Genomic DNA, 24,319 nt, shown 5'->3' with positions numbered 1-24,319 from the left:
TGACATGGCTCTATGGAGGAGCTTTGAGGAGCATTGACTTAAAGCATTTGTGGAGGTCACAATACACATGCTGTGATTATGTACATGAAACTGAAAAGGGTAGGTTCAGCCTTTCTGTAGGAAGTGTGCCAAAGCTTTAAATGCATCCATGTGAGTAATACCAGCTTCCATGACAAGACATGATTTGAAAAAGCAGCAGCTTTACAGCCTGAAGGTGTCTTGTGCAAAACTTTCCTTGTTTCTTCCTTTTGTGTTACTCTGAAGAAGAAGAAAGTGGTGGGAAAGCAGTGAGGAGTTATTAAGTATAATTATCTAATTATTGCACTGTATTTCTGCTGTGGCTATTGTGCAACAGATTGTGAATGGTATTTTTAGATTGTACATTTTTTTTCTTGAAGTCAGATTGCAAAACAACTTCCAAACCTCTGAAGTAGAAGGAAATTGTTGATGGGGGAAAAAATGTTCCATATGGGTGGGAAAGAACCTTTGTGGTATCTGCTGTTCTTTATCCTTGCATTTAGTCAATACTCTCTGTGAGATCTTTAATTAGTATTGCTGGGGTTTGGGCACCTTTTAACTTCTTGTTCCTAGTGGTTGAGAGGGACTTGAGTTAGGTTTGTATTAATGAGGAGGAGCAGCTCAGAAGATACTGTGTTGGCAGTGTGGCTTCTGCATTGGTTTTATTGAAGGGAGATGTTAAAGCAAACATTAACTTAGAGTCAGCTTGTGTAGGGTTTTCACAGAGTTGTTCAGAGCCTGGCTGCAGAAGAACACTCATAATTGACACAAATTTGCTTCCTTCTCTCTTTGTGCTGGAGGGAGGGCTGCTGGTTTTTGTCTGAGTTCTCCTCAGTGGGAAGAGCAGTGGGGAAAACTTAGGGGGGGAAATAGTTATTCTGCTTCTGTTTTCCTGACAGTTTTAGGTCTGAACCACCAGCCAGTTTAAGATGTACCAAAGGGATCTGAGCTCCAGGCACATGACAGAGCAAAATGATGAGGAATTGAAGGTCTCAAGGTTTGAATGTTTATAGAATTAGAGAATCTTCTTGGTTAAGACCTTTGAGTCCAACTCGATGGACTCCAACCAGTCATGTTCCACTGAAGTCCAGGAAGAGCATCATTCACAATAGCCTTAAGGGTGTGGTGGTGTTCTATAAGAATGATCAAAACCTGATCTTGCTGAAGCTATAGTAGAGCACATAAGCTTCTGAAAGCCTTGAGACTCCTGCATTAAAGTGCTGTGTAGCTGAGAGTAGCACAGTACTGCATGCCCTGCTAACCATCAGTCTTCAGCTCTTGAAGAGTGAAGGTTGCTAGGCATTTGCAGATGCCATTGGTTTTCTAACTGGAAAGCAAGTCTTCAGAGTTATGGATCAGCTTCATCAGTCAGGGACACAAATTCTTACCTTAGAAACTATGGCCACAACTCTTTCTTCTATTCATAGTATTTGCCAGAATAGCAAGGCACAACCTGACATGGGGATCTCTTAGTGCCTTGTTGTAAAGCTGCTGGTTGATTGTTTCATTAGAGAAATTGTGATGAGGGGTTACCAGACCTGTTGGGGAGTGCTGAAGTATTATCTTCAGACTTATTCAGTTATTAAAGGGATGCTTTGGTACCCCTCTTGCATGCAGGGACTGCAGCAGGTGGATGTAGTGCCAGGAGGGTGCTTGGACTTCCCCATGAACCACCCAGATCTACCATAATCTAGAGCCTGGATGGGGTAAACTACATACTTTGCATGTCTGGGTGAGGAAAGGTGGGGAAGAAGCTCCTGAGACACCTATTGGTTTTGGTGTTGCAATTTAGTGAATCAAAAAGCCCAGGGAAGGCTTCCCCTTACCCAGTGGAAAGTATATGGAGAAATGGTTCTCATCACAAGCTAAGTCCCATCACACCCAATTGCTTCTTTCACTAACAAGTGGAGATGCAAAGGCTTTTTTTGTCCCCATTGGAGTGAAGGATACCTAATGTTAAGGATGTTAAAATAACCATTAAGTGACTGCTGGTGAATCTCTCTCCTGGATGTCCTCAGGAGAAACACCAGCTGTGTGGGTTATTGAACAAACGCTTCCTGAGCTGAGTGGAATTCCCCAGGCAACACAATCTCCTGGCAAGAAGAATATAGCCTGGAAGTAGGTATAATTGCTTTCTTCTAAAGCTGAACTCTTAAAAAAACATGAAAGTAAGCTGTTTTGTAATCTGGATTGAGTAGCTGAAGAGCCATTTCCTTTGGCTGCATTGCTAAGGCACATGGGTTGGTGAAAATACTTCTTTTCCACGTTAAACTGACTTTCTAAAGCTGTTTTAGCAGGCAAAGCAGAGGTTAAAAGCCTCTCTGCAAGGAAAGAGTAGTTTACTGGTTGGTTTGTGTTGTGTTACTGTAAAATTGCTTATTCTGATATAGAGTGTCATTGCCATGATGGCTATGGAGGAGTTTAACTTGGGTTAAACCCAAGTAGCCTTCCAAAAACAGGTATATTCTGGATGTTCAGTGAGACTGCTTTACTAACAGACCAGTATGAGTTTAATGTCCAACTGGTGGTTGTCTGAAACATGGATCTTTCCACACAAGTCATGCAAAGCCTACTTCATGTGTGTGAGGGTTTGTTCAGGCCCCAGAGGTCTGTGGGTCTGCAGAAAAGTCACTTGGCTTTCCATTTAGCTGTTGCATAGGTTTCAAGTAGAGATGCTTCAATTACTGTGTATTACTCAGCACATTGTCCCTTCTTTCAAAGAACTAAATGGGATACTATGGGAAATCACATCATAGAGTGGTAGTGTTGGAAGGGACCTTTAGAGGTTCAACTGTTTAAAACAAACCTTATCCTTTAGAGGAATGATTTCAAGATTTGGAGTCTTTTAAACAAGAGCTTCTTCTAGTAAACTTGTCCTGATTTATGCTGGAGAGATGAAGCTTTTGCAACTGCTGTGTTAAGAGGTGTTCTCAGATTCAGCCCCTTTTTAGGGACTTGGGTCCTGAAGGGGATGTGTAGAAGAGGAGGATGACTCATTTCAGTACTTGCAGCATGTGTAAAGGGAGGAGGAGATGTCTCCTTATGCATTGACCTGTAGGAAAACCTTTCCCTTAGACAGGATGAGTCTTTTTGGAGCCCAGTCCAAGTGCATTTTGGAGAGACTTTTGTTGCTGAAACAGCCCTATACCAAGCCATGGGTGAGCTGCCTTGCTGGTCACAGCTTGGTTCCTGCCTTGCAATTTCTGGTTTCTGAGAGCTTGTGCCTGGAGCTGCTCCACCAAGGAAGATTTATTTGCAGTGGATGAGAACAAGAAATGTCATTGTTGTTCTACACCAGGACAGGAAAAGGCTGGCTAGCTGATTACCTCTGCTGGGCACTTTTTCTTACTGCAAGGGATAATCTGTTTCTGAATTAACTTCCTTTCTTGCCCTGTTTAAAGAGGGTTTCTGTTTCTTTTGGGTCTCCATCGTTTGACCTTTTTTTAATGGTTTGGTTGACAAATCTGTTATTAGTCTGATAACATCTTGGGTGTGGGGCAGACCTGCAGCATGTGTGACTTGGTGGCTCAGGGATTTCAGTGGAGCTTTGCCAGTTCTCACCCTCAGAATGCCACGTTCAATGCCACCAGATAGGCAGCCTGGAAGGAGGAGGACAGCAAAGCAGGAATGCATGCTGTAATTTATGATGAGCTCATTTATTGGAGGATCAAGATAAAAATGCTGAGGAGACAACCTGGCATCTCATTAAATCATAGCCCAGCATTTCCTTGTGTGACTAGTACTGGGTGAAAATAGGGTTTTTTCATTTTCAGCTTTCTGGCCAAACCAAAGGAGAATCAAATTTAGCTCAACCCAAAGCAAAAAGCAGCTCAGAGGCTTTGGCCAAACCAGACTTGATTTAAAGTCAGCTGAAAGTCTCTTGCCTAGTTCTCAAGTGGTTTTCTGGGGGCTTTGGCTATTTACCCTTAAGTAAATTCCCACTGAGAAAATGTCTGAAGTGCTACTTGAACAAAAGTTGCTTCATTTGGAAAGTGACTTTGCTCTTGGCTTTGAACTGTGCTGAGTTCTACCTGCAGTCTTGCATAACTTGAGATTTCTCCCTGTGAACCAAATAACTTCTTTGGTTTGTACAAATATTTTCCCAAGTCTAGCAGAGACTGCAGTTTTGTATTTGATTTGTAGCTGGGTTCTGGAGTTAAAAGTGGAAGTGCTATGCCAGGGACTAGAGGTTGAGTCAGCTAAAGAGTAGCTTAAATATGAAGAAGAAGCTGGAGGTGCTGGACAGAAGTCACTTGGCCTTGTACTGAAAATAATGATACATCTTTTTTCCTCCACAAAGAAAGGGATATAGCAGAATGACACCAGGCTTAATGCAGATGAGGCTGCACTCTGCACAAAGGCATTGTCTCTCCCCTCCATGCAGCAATGATCAAGTGCATCAAACCACCCCTGGGGTACCTATGTAAATCTGGTTTTACTCTGGTTTACCCTCAGCCTGATTTGTAAAGGCATTATTAACTTCAATTCTGTCTGTTGACCTAAACTAACTTAGAAGTACTTCACTGTCCACTCTCAATTTTACTGGCTTAAGTGATACTGGGATTCAGATGCAAATGTAGCAATAGAGCTCTTTACAGAAGAATTGGAAGAAACTGTGTTAAATGTGAAGTCTCAGACTCCAGCACTGTGGATAAAGCTGTTTCAGATAAAAATGGGTAATAAACTGTGGGCTTCCTGGTGTCTTGGGAATGTGCTTGCTGTTGCAATAGCTTGCAGTACTGCCTAAGCACTGCAAGATCTTCTTGTTTCATACCTCCAGTCCCTCAAGGTAAGGAAACAGTGGACTCCTGAGTTAGAGAAACGTAAGTTTTTGGTGTGGCTGCCAGGAAAATAGAGCTTGTGTGTGAAAGCAATTGAACAACAAAGAGCAGTCTTTTTTCTCCTCCATGCTCAAGAAGCACTTGATCTGAAGTGATGTTGTAGCCTTGTGAACTGGCACTGTTGGCAGGACTGTCATCTCTGGAAAGCACAACCTTAGAGATGAGTTACTGGAGCTGAAACAATCCTGTCACTTCAGGGAGGAAGGTACAGCTTCTGTAGCTGCAGAAGAACATGTGGCTTGCTTAATTATTGCTCTACATCATGGATTTCTTCCTAAACAACTTGCTCTATTGCAGCATGACTTCACATATTGGAGCCAAGGACTCTTGCACATTGGCTTTCCTGCCTTGGGCAGGGGCAAGTTGAAACACTGGGGTTTTGATGGGGTTTCAGTTCTTGAGTTTACCCAAATGGGATGGGAGCAGGACAGCAGATAATGCTGCTCAGTGCTGCAGACACAGGGCTGGTAACTCACACATCTGCAACACACACAGACTTTCTTTTCCTGTGTTTGCCTTAGTGTCCTGCCCCACTTCAGGCACTGAGGTGTGTGATCAGCCCTTGCTCTGTAATAAGTCTGCTCTGGCCATATTTGAGTAGTTTCTTGGGAGATCAGCTGCTGTCTGATAGAGAAGAGATGGTGTCTGAGAAGTGCTTATCCAGTCCTGTGAGCGAAATAGGTCTCTGATATCATCTTCTGGCCATATCTGGAATGGACATGTTCCAAATGCCCAGAAAACCTTCCTTTTCAAAGCAAATTAATGATAGACTCAGCAGCTGGGTTATGAAAATGCTGAGAAGAGAGCTCAAAGTTAAGGGTCACTTTTGCTAGTAGTACATGAACTTTGTTGGCAGTGACCAGTTCAGGTGGATGAATGTGAGAGAACTGAAGCTATTGGACCACTTGAAGCTTTTCTTGTTAGCCTAAAGTTCATGTGTCTTCCACATTGGCTTGTTGAACTGTAACACAAGGAGACTTGCTTGCAGGATTGCTACCAAGGGCTTTGATTTGCTTGTGAAACCCAGTGTTGTCTGTGCCCATTTGATCCCTTGGGAGATAAAGGACAAGAATTGTTGCAGATTCAAACTATGGATTTAGTTGAGAAGATAGCACTCTTTTCAATTACTTTAGAAGAGATATGTTCCTATTCTTAGAGCCTGTCTTGATCTTTCTCTCTTCCAAAGCTGATTTGAGTAAGACAAGGGGCTGTGATGGAGGGGAGTTAAAACAATCTAGGTCATGAGTAAGATGACAGTATTTAATTTCTTTCCTAATTAAGTTGTTTGCTCTCAGACAAATACCTTTGTCAGATTAATTTGTGTCAAGTAGGCTGCTTCCAATCTGTGATCAAAAAGTCAAACTCAATAAGAACACACCTGATGGTGTGATTTTCTTTGCATGTAGGAACTTAATAGAAAGTATCACGTGCTTCTGACTAGTACATCTCCAGGCAAAGACTTTCAGGAGCCATTACTGGAACAACCTCCAGGGTGTATAGCTCTGAGAATTCATGTTAAGAGGAAAGGATTGGGTTAGGATGGTGGAAGAGAAGTTAAAGGAGAGATGAATCCTCACATCTGAGGGCTGTGATAGGTTCTTGCTAGGTAAATAAAATGGAAGAGGGAGTCAAGGTGACTTTGAACCAGGGAAAATAATCACTGAGGTGGGAAAACACACTTCCATACTTTGTGTCAATAGGCAAACACTGTGTAGATATTGCTCCAGTGCTCTTCAGAAGAGTTGAGAAGTAGTGGGTGGCTTTAGTGGGCACAGGAGAGCTACAGTCCAGGCTGCTGTTAACCTCTTCCTGTGACTGCATCAAGCCCCTTTGCTGCTTTTTCAGAGTTTCCCAGCAGGAAAAATGTCTCTGTTAAAATATCCCAGGGTGGAGGGAGACCTGGTCTTTCATGGCCTCCAGAGATGATCACTGTGTTTATTTAATGTCTTGCTAGTCTTTGTTATGGGAGTCAAACAGCCATCACATGCCCAGTAGAGCTGCTTGGATTGCAGCCAAGGATTTCCCTCTGAGCAATAATCCTGCCTCCTACAGCTCTGTAGATCTTCAGCAAGGAAGTCAGCTTGATTCCTATGACACAACTGCACAGAAAGGGGGAAAATAACAGCTGAGAGCAAAAAGGGAAAGTCATTCAAACAGATCTGCCCAAGGCAAATACGTTGACTTGGCATCTTGCCTTAATGCTTCCAAAAAGCACTTTGGGACATCAGGTGAGGATGAAGTGAAGTGCAAACTGCTTTCCAATGATGTAGGTGGTGTATTTTTTCCTCAGAGGGATTGTTCTGTAGAAGCTTCTGTAGCACTGCAAATACTAAGCATGTCACACCACCTTTTTGATTTGTTGGCTATGAAAAAGCAGATGGGGGAGAGGGAGAATCATAGAATGGTAGGGTTGGAAGGGACCTTTAGAGATCATCTAGTGCAACCCCCCTGCAGAAGCATACAGCTTGAAATGTTGGAAGTTTTCCAACATGTGTGCCAAATTCTATCAAAGAATGAGCAGAACTGTGCTAGCAGGAACTTTGGGTCATTCCTGAAGTCTTAAACAGGGACTTTTCCCCAACCAACAGCATTTCATGTTGAAATGGCTGTTTCTGAACCTCATGCAAGAGGAGAGAGCATGCCTTATGTCATAGAGCCAAGTCTGACAGTGCCATCTTCCTTGACAGTTGCACTATAAAGTCTCTTCAGCGACGTCACGTTTGCATCAGCCGCCTGGAGAGGCCTCAGAATTGGGGTGAAAACTCCTGCGAAGTGAGATTTGTGATATTGGTCCTGGCTCCTCCTAAAATGGTGAGTATTGCCTTCTCCTTTGCTTCAAAGGGTTCTCCCAAGCTTGCTTTTCCTTGAACTCCTTCCAGGGTTAAAGAAAATATCCTATTTTCAAAACACAAATGGGGTGTGAAAAGGCCTGAGGTCTTCTCAGCAGTCGTCAAGATGGTTTATACTGTGTCTGTGAGGGGTAGATTAGTCAGATGGGTCCTGTCATACTGGAGTATGGCCTCTAGCCTGACTGGGAGGACAACACTGCATGTGTCTGTAGTCCTCATGCACTTTTTGGTAGAGCTACAGCTGTGATGCATGTATTACTCCACAGACTTCAGCTTGACTCGTTTAGCTACTGTTCTTAGAGGTAAGGAAAGCTGTTCCTAGTTAAAGCCATGCTTGTGAAGGGCTTTTGTCTGCAGCTGTTGTTCCTGTGTGGAACCTGGTCTAGGGTGGACTTGCTTTAGCAGGGGGGTTGCACTAGATGATCTCTAAAGGTCCCTTCCATTCTGTGAATCCCAGCACACTCTTGATGGGACTGGCAATTACATTGCAGAGGTGTCTGCAGCCATTGTAGATCAGCCACCAAGATCAGGAAATAAACTCCTTAACCCCACTTAAGCAGCAGCATTCCTTTATTGCAGTGCTGGGTGCACAGGTGATCACTCCACCTAAGTTGCACACCATGAAGTGAAATAATGCTCCTTCCATATATTATAGAGAAGCAGTTGTCTTATTTTTGAACCCAGTGGCCTTGCTCAAATTGTTGAAGTTGGTTTTGCTGCTCAGTTCCACAACCTATAGCCAAAACACAGTGAACTGCTGCCATCAGTCTCTCTCCTTTAGGTTCTTCTCAGGCTGATGGGTTCACTCCTTCAGGCTCTTAGGATGATTCCTAAGACAGATGTCTGCACAACAGATAAGCCAGTACTAGCACTTTTAAGCATTTTTGACTTTTAACCCTTTGCTTGCAATTTCAGCTCAAATCAGGGTGCTGTAACCAAGAGGAAGATGTAGTTTTGGGAGCTCTATTGCAGTATGGGTGAGACTGTTCGGGAACTGGGGTTCTTGTAAGGTCAGACTGTCCCGAGGACCTTTGGGATGTAGCTTTTGTAGCTTTTGGCAATCAGAGCTAAGTTAAAGCTTGCTCCAAGTGTGCTTTTACTGATTCTTTAGTATAGATGAGGCCACCAAATGGCATAGTAGCACACATTTACCACAATATCACAAGGGGCATCGAGGTTAATTGGGAATCACCATCCTGTCTTCCTAGAAAGTACTGGCGTGATCAAGGTGGTGAGTTCTTCTAGCTAATGGTTGAATGGTTCAAAGCTCAAGACCTTTTCACACTTGAGCTGCCTGTTTACACCACAGGGCTACTAGAGGTACTGGAGAGGTTGTGGACCTTGTCTGGAACAGGACACATCCTGATTCAGTTTCCTGCTCTTCAATACTAAATGTGTGACCTTCTAGTCTCGTCTGTCTGTCTCCTCCCCACCCTCAACCACCACCTTTGTTTAAAATGGAAATGCTGGTGTTTCCTTATTTTCCTGGGATTTCTGGCACATCTTTCCCAACTGAGCAGTTCAAAGCTTTTGCCACAGATGTCAAACCCAACAGGCTGAAAAGGTATTGGTTTTTCCTTAGGAAGAGCAGCAGGCAGACAACTGAACCCTTGCAGGATTGCATTGATCTCTCTCTCTCATTGTATGGCAGCTTGCTTATCTCCAGCCAGCAAAGCACCCAGCAAACAGCTTGCATCCTGAAAGTTTGCAATTCCAATGCACAGCAGCAGATTAAGGAAGGGGAGTGGAGGCCAGGCAGAGCTGCAGTTGCCAATGTGCTTTTTAGTTTAAATGAGTTTATCTAGCCAACTCTAAGTACGCATTTCTGGTACAGCAGTTAAAATAATTAACCTGCTGACAGTAACAGATTAAATGAGCCTGGTTTGAGAAGGTAAAAAAAACAAGCCCAGAAAATGAGCATCTGTTGTGCTGAGGAATCTAGATCTCTTAGCCTTCTCTAACATGGAGAATGGAAAAAACCTGGAGTTCTCTTGCAAATGTGTGTGCTCTTTCTCTAAAGTGTTCATCCATCTCTATGGGAAAGCAGAGGAAGGGAGCAACATTGAGCATCTTGAAGAAACACCTTGCAGCATCCAGCCCAAGGACAGCTGCTGCTTGGAGGTGAAAGGAGAGGCCACCCTTGAGATGGCAAATCCAGGCTGGTTCAGTTGAAAAGGTCCAAACTTCCAAGCTCCATAAGCAGCTCCCAGAGCAGATTATCTTCACTTAAATCCAAATCCTTCCCTGGGAACTGAAATTGCAAGTGTGTCAGAAGGGACATTCCTGGTGATGGAAGAGAAGTGGAGACAGGGCAGTACAAGTGATGGAGAGGTCTGTGGGGCTGGAGAAGGCTGTGGGGCTGGTGCAGTGCCACCCACATGTTGTGCCTCTGCATCAACACTGAATTCTTTGGTTATGTTGATGAAGAAATTGTTCATCTGCTTTGTTATGAATCACGAGAACTAATTCAGATCCACCACATATGCTTGCTACTCCTTTTCACAGTGATTTGAAGTGCTTGGAGACTGTCCAAAGTGGGGTGGTAGTTTGGGTGTCTCTAGCAGTTGCTGCATGATGAGTGAGTGAAAACTTTTGCATCAACAGGAGCTCTTAATGAGCTGTGATTCTACATAACTTTTCCTTAGCAAGTGCCTTATCTGTCCTAACCAAAAAGGTACAACCAGTTGAGCAGGTCCAGGTTTATAGAGCTCAGTTTATGAAGGGATGGGGAGCTCAGTCTCCATCACTGTTTCCTTTGTATCTAATTCCCAAGGATGCTTGGAGCTGTAGGAAACAGGGCTGGGATGCTGTTGAAGCTGGACCCTGAAAGATCAAGCCTGTAGCTCACAGAAATGTTAAAGCCTGCAAATAGGCATTTGGGCTTTTTTCCATGTTTGCAAGTGTCTTGTCTCCTCCAAGTATTTAGTGGAGATACAGTGCTCCTTGTGTGCATGCTCAGCTGCTTCTTTCCTGTGCTTTTCTCTGTGCCAGTAGTTACTTTAGCTGAGAGCTCTCAATCTCCACTTGTGCTGCCAGAATTGCCCCAGAGAGGCCAACTGAACTGAGTTTTAATACCTAGAAGATAGGAAGCTGATGAAGTGCACAATAATCCCCATACTCCAGAAAGGACATCAGGACACTTCTACCTGCAAGAGCCTTGACTATAGTGTTTTTCCACCTCAGTAGCAGTAATACTGAGGTGCTGTAGGGTAACAGACTCTATTTGTTTAGTCTTAGCAGCCTTGAAAGGAGACTGGAGATAAAATGCATGCTCAGCACGATTCAGCTTTGGAATGAATCCTGGCAAGTTGATCGAGTAAGACTTACTAGTGCTTTTGGTGTATCGATGCCTTCACAGGATCCTGCTGTGGTTGATATCTTTGTCTGCAATGTTTTCTATAGATGTCATTCTCCCCTGGGTGTGTCTAGGTGCTGGAAGCCAGCTCTTCAAACAGTGCCTAGTGGCACAAATCAGCGGGGTTTTAACTTTCAGAAGTGAAAGAAAATAACTTTGAGTTCTCTGTCTCTCTTTTTCCATTCAGAAAAGTACCAAAACTGCCACAGAAGTGGGCAGGACCTTTGCCACAATGTTCTCAGACATAACATTTCGGCAGAAACTTCTAGAAACCAAAACTGAAGAAGAGTTCAAGGAAGCCTTAGTCCACCAACGCCACTTGCTGACCGTGGTCAATCAGAGACCTTCGACAATGGGTGATGGGCACAGGTCACACGGCCCCAAGCCACTCAAGGTAAGGCTGGTCAGCATCTGCCATGCCCCTGATTCACTGGTGCCCAAATGCATATTGATGTGCTCGGGTTTTTGGGTAAGGAGTTGAAGCAAGTGTGCTGCTTGCATCCAAGGGTCTGGAGAATGAGTCAGATGAGGAGCGGCTGGGGGTGTTGAGCCTGGAGAAGAGGAGGCTGAGGGGAGACATGAGCACTCTCTTCAACTCCCTGATGTGAGGTTGCAGTGAGCTGCGGGTCAGTCTCTCTAGTAATGAATGACAGGATGTGAGGAAATGGGCTCAAGTTGCCCCAGGGGAGGTTGAGATTGGAGCTGAGGCAGAACTGTTTCCCTGGGAGGGTTGTCAACCCCTGTGCCAGATTGCCCAGGGAGCTGGGGGAGTGCCCAGCCCTGGGGCTATTTAGAAGACACATAGATGACATGCTGAGGGATATGGTTTAGTTTGGCAGGGTGAGGTGAAGGATTGGACTCGATCTTAAAGGTCTTTTCCAACTATGATGATTCTGTGATTCACTGGGCTCTCCTGGCAAGCTCTTAGCACTAATGTTTCTACAAATGGCTGCTGTTTGTCCACCTTCCTCAGCTCCTCCTGTAAATGTTAAAAAACCCACCTACTTCAAAGAGGTGCTGAAGGGATGAAGAGAAGTAGGGGATTTAAATGGTTACAGGACTTTGATTCCAGATATCCAGTCAAGGGTGGGATTAATGGGCATTGTGCATTGTCGGTCCAAGGTATTTAATCCTTACAATGAGAAGTCCCTGAAGGAAGCTGCTGCTTTTCTCTCCTTCAGCCAAAAGACTTTTTGGCTATCTCTGCACAGTAATTTCACTCAAGTTGCCTGTCAGTATTTGGCCTGGCTTCTCACTGTTTGATCTGTAGCTCTGTAAAACGTTACTTGCTTTGTACTTTCAAGTTTGAGGGAAATGCTGTAACTCCGCTTTCTTTTCTGGAATTTCCTGTCTATTGGTCATTTGCTTTTGCTTTTCCGTTCAGAAACTAATTCTTTAGCTGGACAGCATACCTGAAAAACAAACTGTGCCATCTCAAGCTTGCTGCTCCCATCCCTCAATGACAAATGACCTTAAAGCTTTGGATTGTCCACAGTGCAGGAGCTGGTTAACTCACCACTTCTTTTCCTGGAATAGACTTAAGGGGTTTTGATCTGCACATCTGGAAATGTGCAAAGCTCATGGGGGTTTTTTTCCTGCAGAATCTCCTTGCTTATAGATAACTCTTTGAGCTTTCCTGGGCCCCATACCTGCTCTTAAGTTTACAGAACAAGTCCTGAAACCTTCTTTTAAACCTAACTTATCCAGAGTGGTGGTGGTTGGACTAGTTGCAGTAATTTAGTTTGGGTAAAGTAGGTTTAATCATTTTGGACTTGATCTTTCAAAGGAGTTATTGTCAGAGAAGTTCAATTGTCTGGCTTTCTTCTGCTGAAACTATCCCTTTCTAAATGTGTGTAGAGGATTTTCTGCTCTGATTTGATGAGCAGGCAGGCTGGATGCAACACTGAGCCCTGAGAAGTGGTGGTTCCAGCTGCCTTTCTGGGCAAGCAGCTTTGACCAGACAGATTTTTCCATGGCTATGAGCCAGTGCTGTAGATAGTGACACTTGTTTCTGTAGAGCTTCCTCTTGGTGTTGCCTGTTCTTGGTCTGGATTTGGTAAATCCTTGTTTTGAAAATGTTTGATCCTTCAGTTCTCAGGTGATGCGGCCTGTGTAGTAGTAACTCTGCTTTCTGATGTCTCTTGAAAGAAGCTGTCTCCTGCCTTGCCTTGCCAGCACATGCTTCAAGAGCTGGGATGGAGATTTCGTTTTCTGACAAGCAAAGATTTCTCTGGGGAAGCAAGGTTGAGTGGAGATCACAGCCTATATTCCTTCGGTTCTGTGAGAACCATCTCCAGCAGCATCTGCCTGCCCTGTGCAACAGCCTTCTAGAAAGCAAGTGTTTAACATGAGCACAGACTGAGACCAGGAGTGTCATTTCAAACTGTGAACCACCACCAGTGAAATAAATACCCTAAACTAGAGCTACACTATTAAAAACGAGCCCTCAGGAAGGGCCAGGAGAGTGAAGTCTTGGTAAGACAAAAATCTGCCTCTCTTCTTGCCTTGGCCCTCCAGTGCTGGAGGAGAAATGGGCCTCAAGGTGCTCTGTGTGAGTGGGATTTTTGCAAGTGCTCATTTTTACCTCTGCTAAAACACCATGGGAGTTGCACACTATGCTGTGCCTCCAGCACAATCACTTTGCTTTGGGCTCATCGTGGAGCATTATTTAGGCAAGGCTGCCTTCTCAGTCATAACTAAGTCAGCCTGAAATCCTCTCATTTACTGAGGCATCTAATTGTGATTTTGTTCACAGAGGAGGCTCTGACAGTTGTGATGTTTTTCTGGCTGTGGTTTTTGGTGTCTGATACCTGTGTGGGTTTGCTGAGAGGGTTCAGCATTGGCAGGAAGGATAGTGCATATCGAGGGTGTCTGTGGAAAACAGTCATGCAGCCTTCAAGTACTTTAGGAGATGACTGGGAAAGGGTTGGTGGTGTTGGAGCAGGTATCTTCTGTTTGGCTGAGTTCAGTAGTGCTGGTTTAGCCTCTAAACCAACCAATGGCTGTTTATGGCAAGAGACATTTGTAAGATGGAAAGCAGGAAACTGATGAACTTTGGGGTTTGTTTTTGTGTGGTCCTTCTTGCTGCTCTTCCTTCACCTCATGTATTAGGAGCAACGTGGGCAAAACACTGGAAGGACAAAGCAGCAAAGGAGACTGGGAAACAGAAAGATTTAGTGCTGGGGACCTGAGCTGTGGTTACTGAAGATTCATAAGCCCTGAGCTCAGTGTTGGTGGGGGATGCAGCTCTGGTCTCCTGGATAAGGCCACCTGCTATCAGGATGCTAAATCAAGAAGATGACAGAGCCATGAGAGGTGCAACCATGAACAGGAGTGAAGAGGCAATGGCTCAGCAAAACCTGTTCACTCACTGAAGGAGAAAGGAGCAGGGAATGACAGTTCCCAGCACTGGAGTGTATGAGAAAGCAGATCCAAAGGCAAGAATGAACTGTCAGCATTGTCTTGCCCGAGGTTTTTAGAAACTTCACAAGATGCAAGGTCAGAAGAGAGTAGGAGGCAAAAGCCAGACTGAAACATGTGTAAGATGGACAGTGGCTAGGTTGGGGGATAAAAGTAAAACCAAAAAGGGCAACAATTTCAGAGGCCAGTGAACCTGGTCTTTTGTCTCCTCAGCATAACCCAAGTTGAGGATGAGGTTGGTAGGGCAGAGAGGGAAGTAAGAGAAGGATTGAAGGAACAATCATCCCTACCCCATATTTAGTGACTGATGAGATTTAACTTGACATCCCCATGCCCCACCTTAGGCCGAGCTGGCACACATGCAAAAAATAAATGCATAAAGGATTTTGGGGGGGGGTGTCTCAAATATAACTCACTGACTCCCTCATCCTCTTAAGTTCGGTTTCAACATGACTTGGAGGACAAGAAGTCAGGCAGTGCTTTTCTCTTCTGCACACTTGCCACTGCCTACAAACAGGCAATGTGCATGAGTGCCCCTTCCCACCCCACACTCAGCCCCAGGCCTTCTTCCCTGGAAGAGGAGATACCCTGAGCATCCTTTTCCCCATCCTCACTGCAGCGAGACAAGTAAACATATTAGTCATTAAAGCTATTGTGATTCTCTGGCTGACTCCAGCCTTCAGGAATGTCTTTCCAGGGGGAAAAAAATAAATTGCTTTTCAAGTGCATATGGCTTTGATGTCCAAATATGCCTCCAAATATGGTTTAAGAACAGAGCTTTTTCGGAAATGCCTAAAATGCAGATGTTGTGCTGGTGGCTGCTGTCTTTTCATTCTGATTGTTCAGGTTTAGAGTTGAAACTGGCCTGAAGTAATACAAGGGAAATGGTAAAATGCAAGGGAATTGACTTAAGTAGCTCAACTGTGAGATGTCACAGTCACTGATAAAGAAGCTGGTCGTCTGAGATATGTCTTGCACCCCAAACTCTAGTGTTTGCTCTGCCCCAGTGTATTCCTCCTAAAGGAGAGGCTTCCTTAGTTTTGACTTCTGCCTTTGATCTCCCAGGTGTTGCAGAGCAGGTGAGTCCCATGAGAAGAGACTGAGATGTGTTTAGACTGTTAAATGAGCACTGTAGTGTCAAGTCCTTCCTAAAGCAGTAGCTTCTATCAGTTCCCCCATAACCCAGCCAAAGGAACATGTCCATTCTGTTTTGAGATGATCTACCAGTGTAGCTTTTGAATCAATGACTCTTTCTTTTGCCCCCCTCCACTCCCAAGTAGAGGTTATAAGTTCTCTGTGCCTGGTTCTGAAACAAACATATGAGAAGATGAGACAGATGGGCTAATTAGTGCTGTGTAAAGGTGCATTTGATTTTTATTTAGTAGCATATGTACTGAGTTGAGGATAATAGCAAAAAATCTGCCAGGTGCCTCATTTGCAAGCGTTGCCTACTCTGACTCTTTCCATGTGCTCTCTGTAAGGATGTAGTTGGGAGAATTGGGAGGTTGTAAGTCAATAGCAGCTGTCACAGTTCTGAAAAGCTCCTTATTGCCTGTGGTGAGCATCAGATCCTGTAAACAATCATAGTGCACTTTGCAGGCCCTCAAACCAGAAATAAAGGGGTTTCGGGAACACATTCACAGTGACCTTACTGGCTTTTGATGGTAAGAATTACAGCTTGGTCATGTGAAGTGACTCAGGCTTGTTGCCTTTGGGTGGAGTTTGAGGTGTTAGTTCCCTTACTAGATGTATTTGAGGCTTCTCTTTCCCATGGCAATGCTAAAGAAGGAAGCATTTGCTGGGGATACCCCTTCAGAGGGGGATTTGAGGGAAGAGGGGGTTTTTTGTGGTGGAATCTAAAGACAAAGTTGAATATAGGGATGGGTAAAATGTCTCTCAACTGATGTGTTTGACTCCAGGATACTCAAAGTCTAATCCTGCTGTTAGCCAGGGTGTTTTCAGTGGGTCACACTGTGTATCAGCACCCTCACCTGCAAAGCAGAGATGGAGATATGAATGGGAAAAGGGAAGGAAGAGAGGAAAATCAGGGTGGAAAAACATGGTTGGGGAGGGGATTGTCTGTTTTACAGTCCTTTTGAGGATATAAATTGAAATGTGAAGAGTTTTTGTACTATCATCACAAAATCAGGTTTGAGTGCCCTATTCAAAATGCCCAGGTTTGCTCCTATCTGCATTGATTAAAGGAGGTTAATCTTCCCCAACAGTGCATGAGCCTTTAAACTGACACAGCACTTCCTTCCTTTCTTTAGTTGCACGAGTTTCTCAATGTTGGCAAGGGGATTTCTGATGACATTGCACGAAGACTTCCAGTGTACGCTTTGGACTTCACTGACGGTACGTTGGCCGATGTTTATGTGAAAGCACTGGCCTCACTTGGAGTTTCTGTGATGCCATGTCCTGTTTACAGCGTGCATTCAATGTGTCCTTTCACATGTGCAATAGCTCTCCTCCTTATTTCCAAGAGTCTTTTGGCAAGAGCCTGTGAACAAGGCAGCGTGGCACCCTGTAGCTGAGGATGTCATGAAGGTGCTGAGTGTACGTGGGTGAGGGTATGAATTGTTGAGGGGATTGATTGTTGTCCTGTGTAGACACAGATCAACTCATTGCAACATCATCACTCAGCACTGCAAGGCAGCATCAATAGCAGTTGTGGCCATGCTGTGGGAGTTGTCAGTGCTTAAACAAAACCTGAGCTGCACTAACATAGTTTCAGTGCTTTTGAAAACAGGATATAGCCTGTGTGCTGCAGCCAGACACAGGGGTTGTATCAAGCTTCATGTTTTGGGCTTCATAAAGCTCTCACAATGGCCCTGTTGATTTTAAGAGTCACTTTCTCCTTTCTCACTTTCAAACTTTTGCTTTCAGAGCTCCTGAAAGGCTGTGAAATGTCTTCAGGGTGACCCATGATTGCATTGGCCTCAGCCTTGACACCAAGATGTGTTTAGTTTCTTACAGCTTATTAGGGAGTTGGTGAATATATTCAAGTATCAAACCCAAAAGGTTTGTATAAAGATATAGATTGTAGGCAGAGGGCATCTGAGGGCTCTGACAGACATTTGCCTGTGTTAAATCTGTCTTAGCTCATGCCACAGTGTCCCAGCACTGCATCTCTGTGGAGGGTTATCTCCCTTGGAGCTGGTGTAAGAAAATGAATTGTATACCTGGAGAGAGAGTTCAGGGCAGGGCCACCAAGATGATGGAGTGCAGCATCTGATGAAAGGCTGAGGGAGCTGAGGCTCTTGAGCTTAGAGGAGACTGAGGGGTGACCCCATTCTTGTTTACAAATCCATCAAGGGTGGGTGTGAGGAGGCTGGAGCCAGGCTGTGCTCAGTGATGGCCAATGACAGGACAAGGGGCAACGGGGACAAGCTGCAACAGAAGAGCTTCCAAAGAAACACAAGGAAGAATTTCTTCCCTGTTGAGGGAGTACTGGCAGGGGCTGCCCAGATGGGCTGTGGAGTCTCCTTCTCTGGAGACATTCCAACCAAGCTGGATGAGTCCCTGTGTGCCCTGCTCTAGGTGGTGCTGCTCTGGCAGGGGGGTTGCACTGGGTGGTCTTTCAGAGTCCCTTCCAACCCTTGAGATTCTCATTCTATGTGCAGCTCAAGACAGAGCAGTGCCTGCTGTGGCAGTCAGGTGAGCACAGCAGATTCTCCAGTGCAAAAGCATCTCACAGTGGTCCTGCAGCCATCTTTGGCTCTCAGAAGATCTAGAAATTCATCTCAGAGTCCACGTTCTGGCTCTGCAGGCATCCAAGGTAACCCATGTGTGCTGCCTGTCAGCCTGGGGCTGTCAGCTATAGCCAGGTCTGCAAGCTTTCCAAGAGCTGATATACGTAGCAGGTCAGACTTGGTCCAAACAAGGTGCTGGGATTGACCAGCTTTGAGAGAATTGTTCCCTTGTGTGCATCTGCTTTGAGTGGTGGAATACTGCCATAGTGAGAATCCAGCATCACAAATAGTCCAGGAAGAAAATGATTTGGTATAAAATGGCAAGTGCATTACTTCTGGAGAGTGGAAGGTGCAGAAATGAGCCAAGTGAGACTCAAGAACTAGTGCAGCTCGCATGTGCTCACCTTAGGAGCAATTGTGCTTTTTCAAATAGGACATGGGGGGGAGGGGGGAAAGACCTGTATATAAAACCCTGTATGTATTAGTATATGCCACTTCTTCCCAGAAACCAGGATGAATTTTTTAAGGAACTATGTGTGATGAGAAACAGATGAAGCATAAAGCATCTGTCATAAACCACCAAGACCAAAGGTGATGAGGAACATGAAATTCCTGGGCCATCTCAAAGCAGCAGTGTACCAGAACACTGGGGATTTGAGCCATCCAAGTATGTGCACTCCAGACAACCACATGTGCATCAGCAAAGATACCTGAATTACAAAGATGCCTTTTTTGGATGGTTGAAGTTTCTAAGTCTTCAATCCTGGGATTTTTGGCTTAAACAGAGAATCTGATTAAGAGCAGGGTGATAAATAAAAAGGCTTTGGTAAGCCCAGAGAAATGTTTTGTCGGTTGGACTTGTGTGGGATTGGGTTTTTTTTCACACATTGGATGATGCTGACCATTCAGTCTCCTTCCTTGGAGATCTTCAAGACCCATCTGGACATTTTCCTGTGACCTGATCTAGGTGGACCTGCTTCTGCAGGGGAGTTGGACTGGATGATCTCTGAAGGTCCCTTCCAACCCCACCATTCTGTGATTCTAACTGTTTCAATTTGGGAGAGGAAAGGAAGGAAGAAACTTCCTCACTCTTCCTCCAATTTAGGAACTTGTCAAGCTCGGTCTGCTTTGGACTGTAAGGTCTTATGGATTTTACTGAATGTGTAAGAAACAAAAATTGTCTAAACTTTTGGGTCCAGGATATTAATAGGAGCATCTGGAGATGAACAGTTGGATTATGCTGAGCTTAAGAACACCTGGAACTTTCCTTTTAGCTCAGGGATAACACCATTTGGCACTTAGTCTCCTCTTAATGACTAACAACCTTGGTTTGTGATGTTCTGCTTTCTTAAAGACAAAAGTTTGTACAGAATTTCATTCTGATGCTGTCAAACAGGCTCAAAACAGACATGTATCAGTGTTCTTTAGGACTCAGTTAAAGCCTTGAAGCTTTCTGAAATGTTTTTATGTGGAGGCTCCTTCCTTGGAGGTCTTCAAGACTCGCCTGGACATGTTCTTATGCAACCTGATCTAGGTGGGAGCTGCTTCTACAGGGAGGTTGGACTGGATGATCTCTAAAGGTCCCTTCCAACCCCTACCATTCTGTGATTCTATGCTGAGGCTTGTTTGAGTGAAGGAGGGAATTCTGCCTTGACTCAGCCACAAGTTTTCCAAACCCCCTCAAGTTGCTACCCTTATTCTTCAACGTGTATTTTCTGCCACAACAAGAAGGAACAAACAGTGAATGTAGTGTCTGGAAATGCTGGGAGGTGAATTCTGAGGTGCCTGACATGATGGTGGTGAGCTTTGCTTTGCTTTCTTCCACATCTCTTCACCTCTTGGGGAGGGAGGGGGTGAAGGGAAGGAGGGGAGAACTGAGATGTATTCTTTCTCCCTCTTTTCCTGGATGTGTGTCCTTGGCACACCCGTGGTGGTTGGATAGTTCAGCTATTGGAGATGTGGATTCCTCCCTGTCCTTGGTCCTGCAGAGGGTCCTTATCCAGCTCCTGAGAGAAAGCCAAGTGCATCCTGGCAGCACCCTCAGGGTTTGGTGGTGGGGGGTTTCAGGAAGGAGATCTCCAAAGCCCCCTGTAGCATAGGCAATGCTTAGAAGGAGGCACTGGGAAAAGGGGATTTGAAAGGGAAGTTTTACCTTGGTGGTTGTCTAAGCACAGAACTCAAACCTCTTCAAATGTTGACTGGATTGGCTGTGGCATATGTCAGATGTTTGGCTCCCTGACCTGCTTGCACTGGCCAGCATTTTTGATTAGAGAGGAGGAAAAATACAGAGATTGCAGGTAGGGTTTATACCCTCTCTTCAGGGCTTTTTGCCCTGGGTTAGATGATGGGGCAACTCCTGCATCACTGTAGCCCTCCATTCCTAAATATCACCTCGGTGCAAAAGCTCAGTGGCCACTTGAAGACAGACTTGTTGAATGCTTTGGGGAATCATGACCTGGGTTGCTTTTGAAATCTCTTTGTGTCAGTGGTGCAATGGAATGCATTAGAGATGCATAAAAGCATCTTGTTTTGTCTGTGGATATTTCCTTCCAAGAGACCTAGCACTTCATGGGAAATAGAAAGAGAGATGAGAAGGGAGAACTCTGAGTAATTGATTTGTTTCTTCATACTTCTCCATCCTGACCATATGCTTGGCTTCTCTGCTCTGAAATCAGGGTGCATTTCCTTTTCCAGTTAGGATCCTAGTCTCACTTGTACTGTGATTTACTCTTCACAGCACTTTAGGGAAGGTTCATCTCTCATTCATCTTCAGAAAAATGGACTGAGTCCAGCACCTACTAACTTAAGTGAAAGCCCAACTTGAGGACATTAGCAAAAGCTTGTAAAGCTTTGAGTTCTTAAGGCTCAAAACCAATGAGCAGAAACTCTTGCTCTGTGTTTTACCATTGAAAGGTGATTTTTTGGTTTTTAAAGGGGGTTTTCATAGGGATATCCTTGCTGCTGTGCAGCAGATCAGCTCAAGATGGACAGGGAGCTGCTGGAGAGAATTCAGTGCAGGGCCACAAAGATGGAGTGTCTCCCTTGTGGTGAAAAGCTGAGGGAGCTGGGGCTCTTCAGCTTGGAGAAGAGGAGAGTGGGGGGTGACCTCACTCATGTGCACAAATCCATAAAGGATGGGTGTGAGGAGGCTGGAGCCAGGCTGTGCTCAGTGATGGCCAATGATAGGACAAGGGGCAACAGGCACAAGCTGGAACAGAAGAGGTTCCAAAGAAACACAAGGACAAACTTGTTCCCTGTTGAGGTGAGGGAGATGGGCTGTGGAGGCTCCTTCTCTGGAGACATTCCAACCCAGCTGGATGAGTCCCTGTGTGCCCTGCTCTAGGTGGTGCTGCTCTGGCAGGGAGGTTGCACTGGGATGAGCTTTTGAGGTCTCCTCCAGCCCTTGTGATTCTGTGATAATTATCCTTGTTTTGCATTGGATGTTTCAGGGAATTGGGAAAGAACACTAATAGTCAGACATTTCATAGAATGTTTATCTGTCTCATTTTTGATTCAAGTAAAGGCACAATCAGTAGACTTAAGGAGCTTTAGTCCCAGCCTCTTGGTCATTAACTTATTGATGCAAAACACCAAGCCAAGGGAGGCCAGTGATGCTGCAGTTTTCTCTGAAGCTCTAACCTTGTCTTTAAAAGCTATGATATTTCATAAATTCAAGCAAGTAAAATAGAACTGTCATGTTGATGAACATAATTGCTTCCTATTTCTATGTGTAGATGTACCTTAATTTCAAGGGATTGCTCCTGTAATAGTCAGCCACTCAAATTTCACAGCTGGACTGAGAGTTGATTTTCTGCTGCAAATTGAGATTGTGCACTTGGAGTGACACATTCCTCAATGGCTTTATGAGCCTGCTGCAGATGAAATGCCATCATAATGCAGCCCACCTTCTTTTACATGAAATATTGTCAGTCCCCAGGTTGCAAATAGACCCTGGAAATGTTTAGCCAGATGTTGACTTGAAAGAGGCAAAAGGTAGATGGTGATTAATGCTGAATTGCAGTGCTTGTCTCAGGTGAACCTGTGCACAGAGGCTGTATTTGCTCATGATTTTAGCTGCAATTAAAAAGTGCTTGATCATTTGTGAAAGGGCATGTTTAATCTGATAGAGTTGTTGTCTCCACTATGAAGTTGAAATTTGCTGCCCACCAGGAGGGATTCTTTGCTCCTTGGGTCCCATCTGGCTGGTTATGGACTACAGAAAGTACTGGAAGTCTTGGACCTGGCCATGATGTGGTATAAAGGCCTTCCAGGATCAGCAAAGACTCCTGCTGCTTGTGTTGCAAGGATGGAAGCTGGAAATAAAAGCCATGCATGAGCTTTTGTCGTGCTCTTCAAGGCTTCTTCTTTCCTTCTGTCCTCTCATACTACAATTTATCCACCTGAAGGCTTTTTAGAAATCACCTCATAGCTTATGTAGCCTTCTCTGCTCAGCAAAGGAGCCCTTTTTTATTCCCTATTGGTTGCTTCTCTGGTCCTGGCTGCCTGCCTTTTTCATAGAATCACTGAATGGTAGGAGTTGGAAGGGACTTTAAAAGGTCATCCAGTCCAAGCCCCCTGCAGAAACAGGTCTACCTCTTTAGTGAACGATTTCAAATCTTTCAGGCATTGTTGCCTCTGATTTTTCATGTTGGGAAGACTCCTTTGTCCAAAAAGCAGTATTCTACAGTGACTTCTGAATGAGGATGTGACCATCTACAACACTAGGTCCCCTTTTTGGCCTGCCAAGTCTACCCTTTCCTCTAAAGGCCTTGGACACTTGGGAATGTGAGGTAGGAGCCTGCAGCTGGACTGGAGAGAGTGTTTAATCTGCAAGAAGTAAATTTCAGACCCTTTGGCTGCCAAGAGTGGTCATGAATGTGGTCTGTGGTTTCTGAATCCTCACAAGAAACTGAAAGGAATTTGCCTTGAAACAGCTGGTCCTGTGACTCCTGGAAGGTCAAGCTTGTATTTACATGCTTGAGATGTCTCTTGTCAAGTCTCAGCCTATGCCTAGGGTTGGTTTTTTTTGAGGATACTGAGCATCAGAAGTTCTATTTCTGTCTGCTGCTCCCGTGTCTGTGAACAGGAACCATCCCAAGGTGTCCTTTATTCACACAACTGTCTGTTCATTACACATCAGCTTTGATTTTTTGATGCTTGCATCCTCTTTCTATCCTTATCTGTGCCCTGCAAATGGTGCAGAAAGCTGATGTTAGATAAGATCCCAAAGTCATTGTGTTACTTTCTTCCCCTTTTTTTCCCCAAGATACACAGTTAGCATGTTGTGGCAATGTCCAGGTTTTCTCAGTGTTGCATTAGAGGCTGTTGGTGCAAAGCTCTCCCTTCTCTCATTCAATACATTGCTAGCATCAATCTAGCAGCTACAAGACAGAAGCTTAGATGGGCATTTGGAAGCTTAGGGGTAGATGTTTGTGGGATTTCACTGCTCAGGAGGTTTCCAGAAAAAGGGAGCTGGTCAATTCTGCCCAAGGGTCTTGAAGCAAGAGTGTCATCAAGGATGGTGGCACAGGCTGGTTCAGGGTTTCCTTTGAAAAGGCCCTGTCTGGTGTATCCTGTCTGAAGAGGCTTTTCTGTGGCAAAATCTTATGTTCTCCTCAAGCAATATCAGCTGTTGTTGTGTCTCATCCTTTCTCTTGTGTGGTATGAGCTCACTGGGGATGGACATCAGCCTGAAAACAGGAAAGGGAAGCTACTTCAGAGGCCCTTAAATTTGTATTATGACACTTGAATTCTCTTTCTGGCTGCTCTTGTTTTGGCCTGACATGAGTTTTTCCCGATGGAGATGAGGGGGGAGGATGAGTGGATGAAGAAGCTGTTATTTGAGAGAGGCTTTTTTTTGTCAAGCAAATCTTTTAATGTACTCATTCCTGACCTCTTGTATTATTTGTTTTTCTAAGTCTGCTAGCACTAATTGGCTCAGTGTAGCATATTATTGATCCAAGCCTATAACCTCAGATTTCTGCCCAGGAAAGAATGTAGTGCATCATGTTTTCCAGCCCAAGGCATCATCAGTTGTGAAGACGAATCATCATCATGAAGCTCATTAGGGGCACAATCCAGAATACCTATGAAGTTGGCATTAAAAAGGCAGAGAGTGGGGAGGGGTTAGAAACCTTAAACATA

The 24,319-nt window shown here is 44.7% G+C and overlaps 1 protein-coding gene across 4 annotated transcripts in view; it reads left to right on the top strand.

Moving 5' to 3' along the window:
• Positions 1–24,319, top strand: part of SLC4A11 (solute carrier family 4 member 11) — a 97,861-nt gene that overhangs the window by 46,058 nt on the left and 27,484 nt on the right. For all 4 annotated transcript variants that reach the window (XM_061994283.1, XM_061994282.1, XM_061994281.1 and 1 more), the window contains 3 exons: positions 7,547–7,670; positions 11,251–11,457; positions 16,754–16,838. In XM_061994283.1, coding sequence (XP_061850267.1) covers positions 7,547–7,670; positions 11,251–11,457; positions 16,754–16,838 — 416 coding nt within the window. The remainder of the gene's footprint in view (positions 1–7,546; positions 7,671–11,250; positions 11,458–16,753; positions 16,839–24,319) is intronic.

The sequence above is a fragment of the Colius striatus genome, chromosome 3 (genome assembly GCF_028858725.1).
Source record: "Colius striatus isolate bColStr4 chromosome 3, bColStr4.1.hap1, whole genome shotgun sequence".
Lineage (NCBI taxonomy): Eukaryota > Metazoa > Chordata > Aves > Coliiformes > Coliidae > Colius > Colius striatus.
The sequence above is the reverse complement of the archived record's forward strand: the minus strand, read 5'-3'. Positions and strand labels throughout refer to the sequence as shown.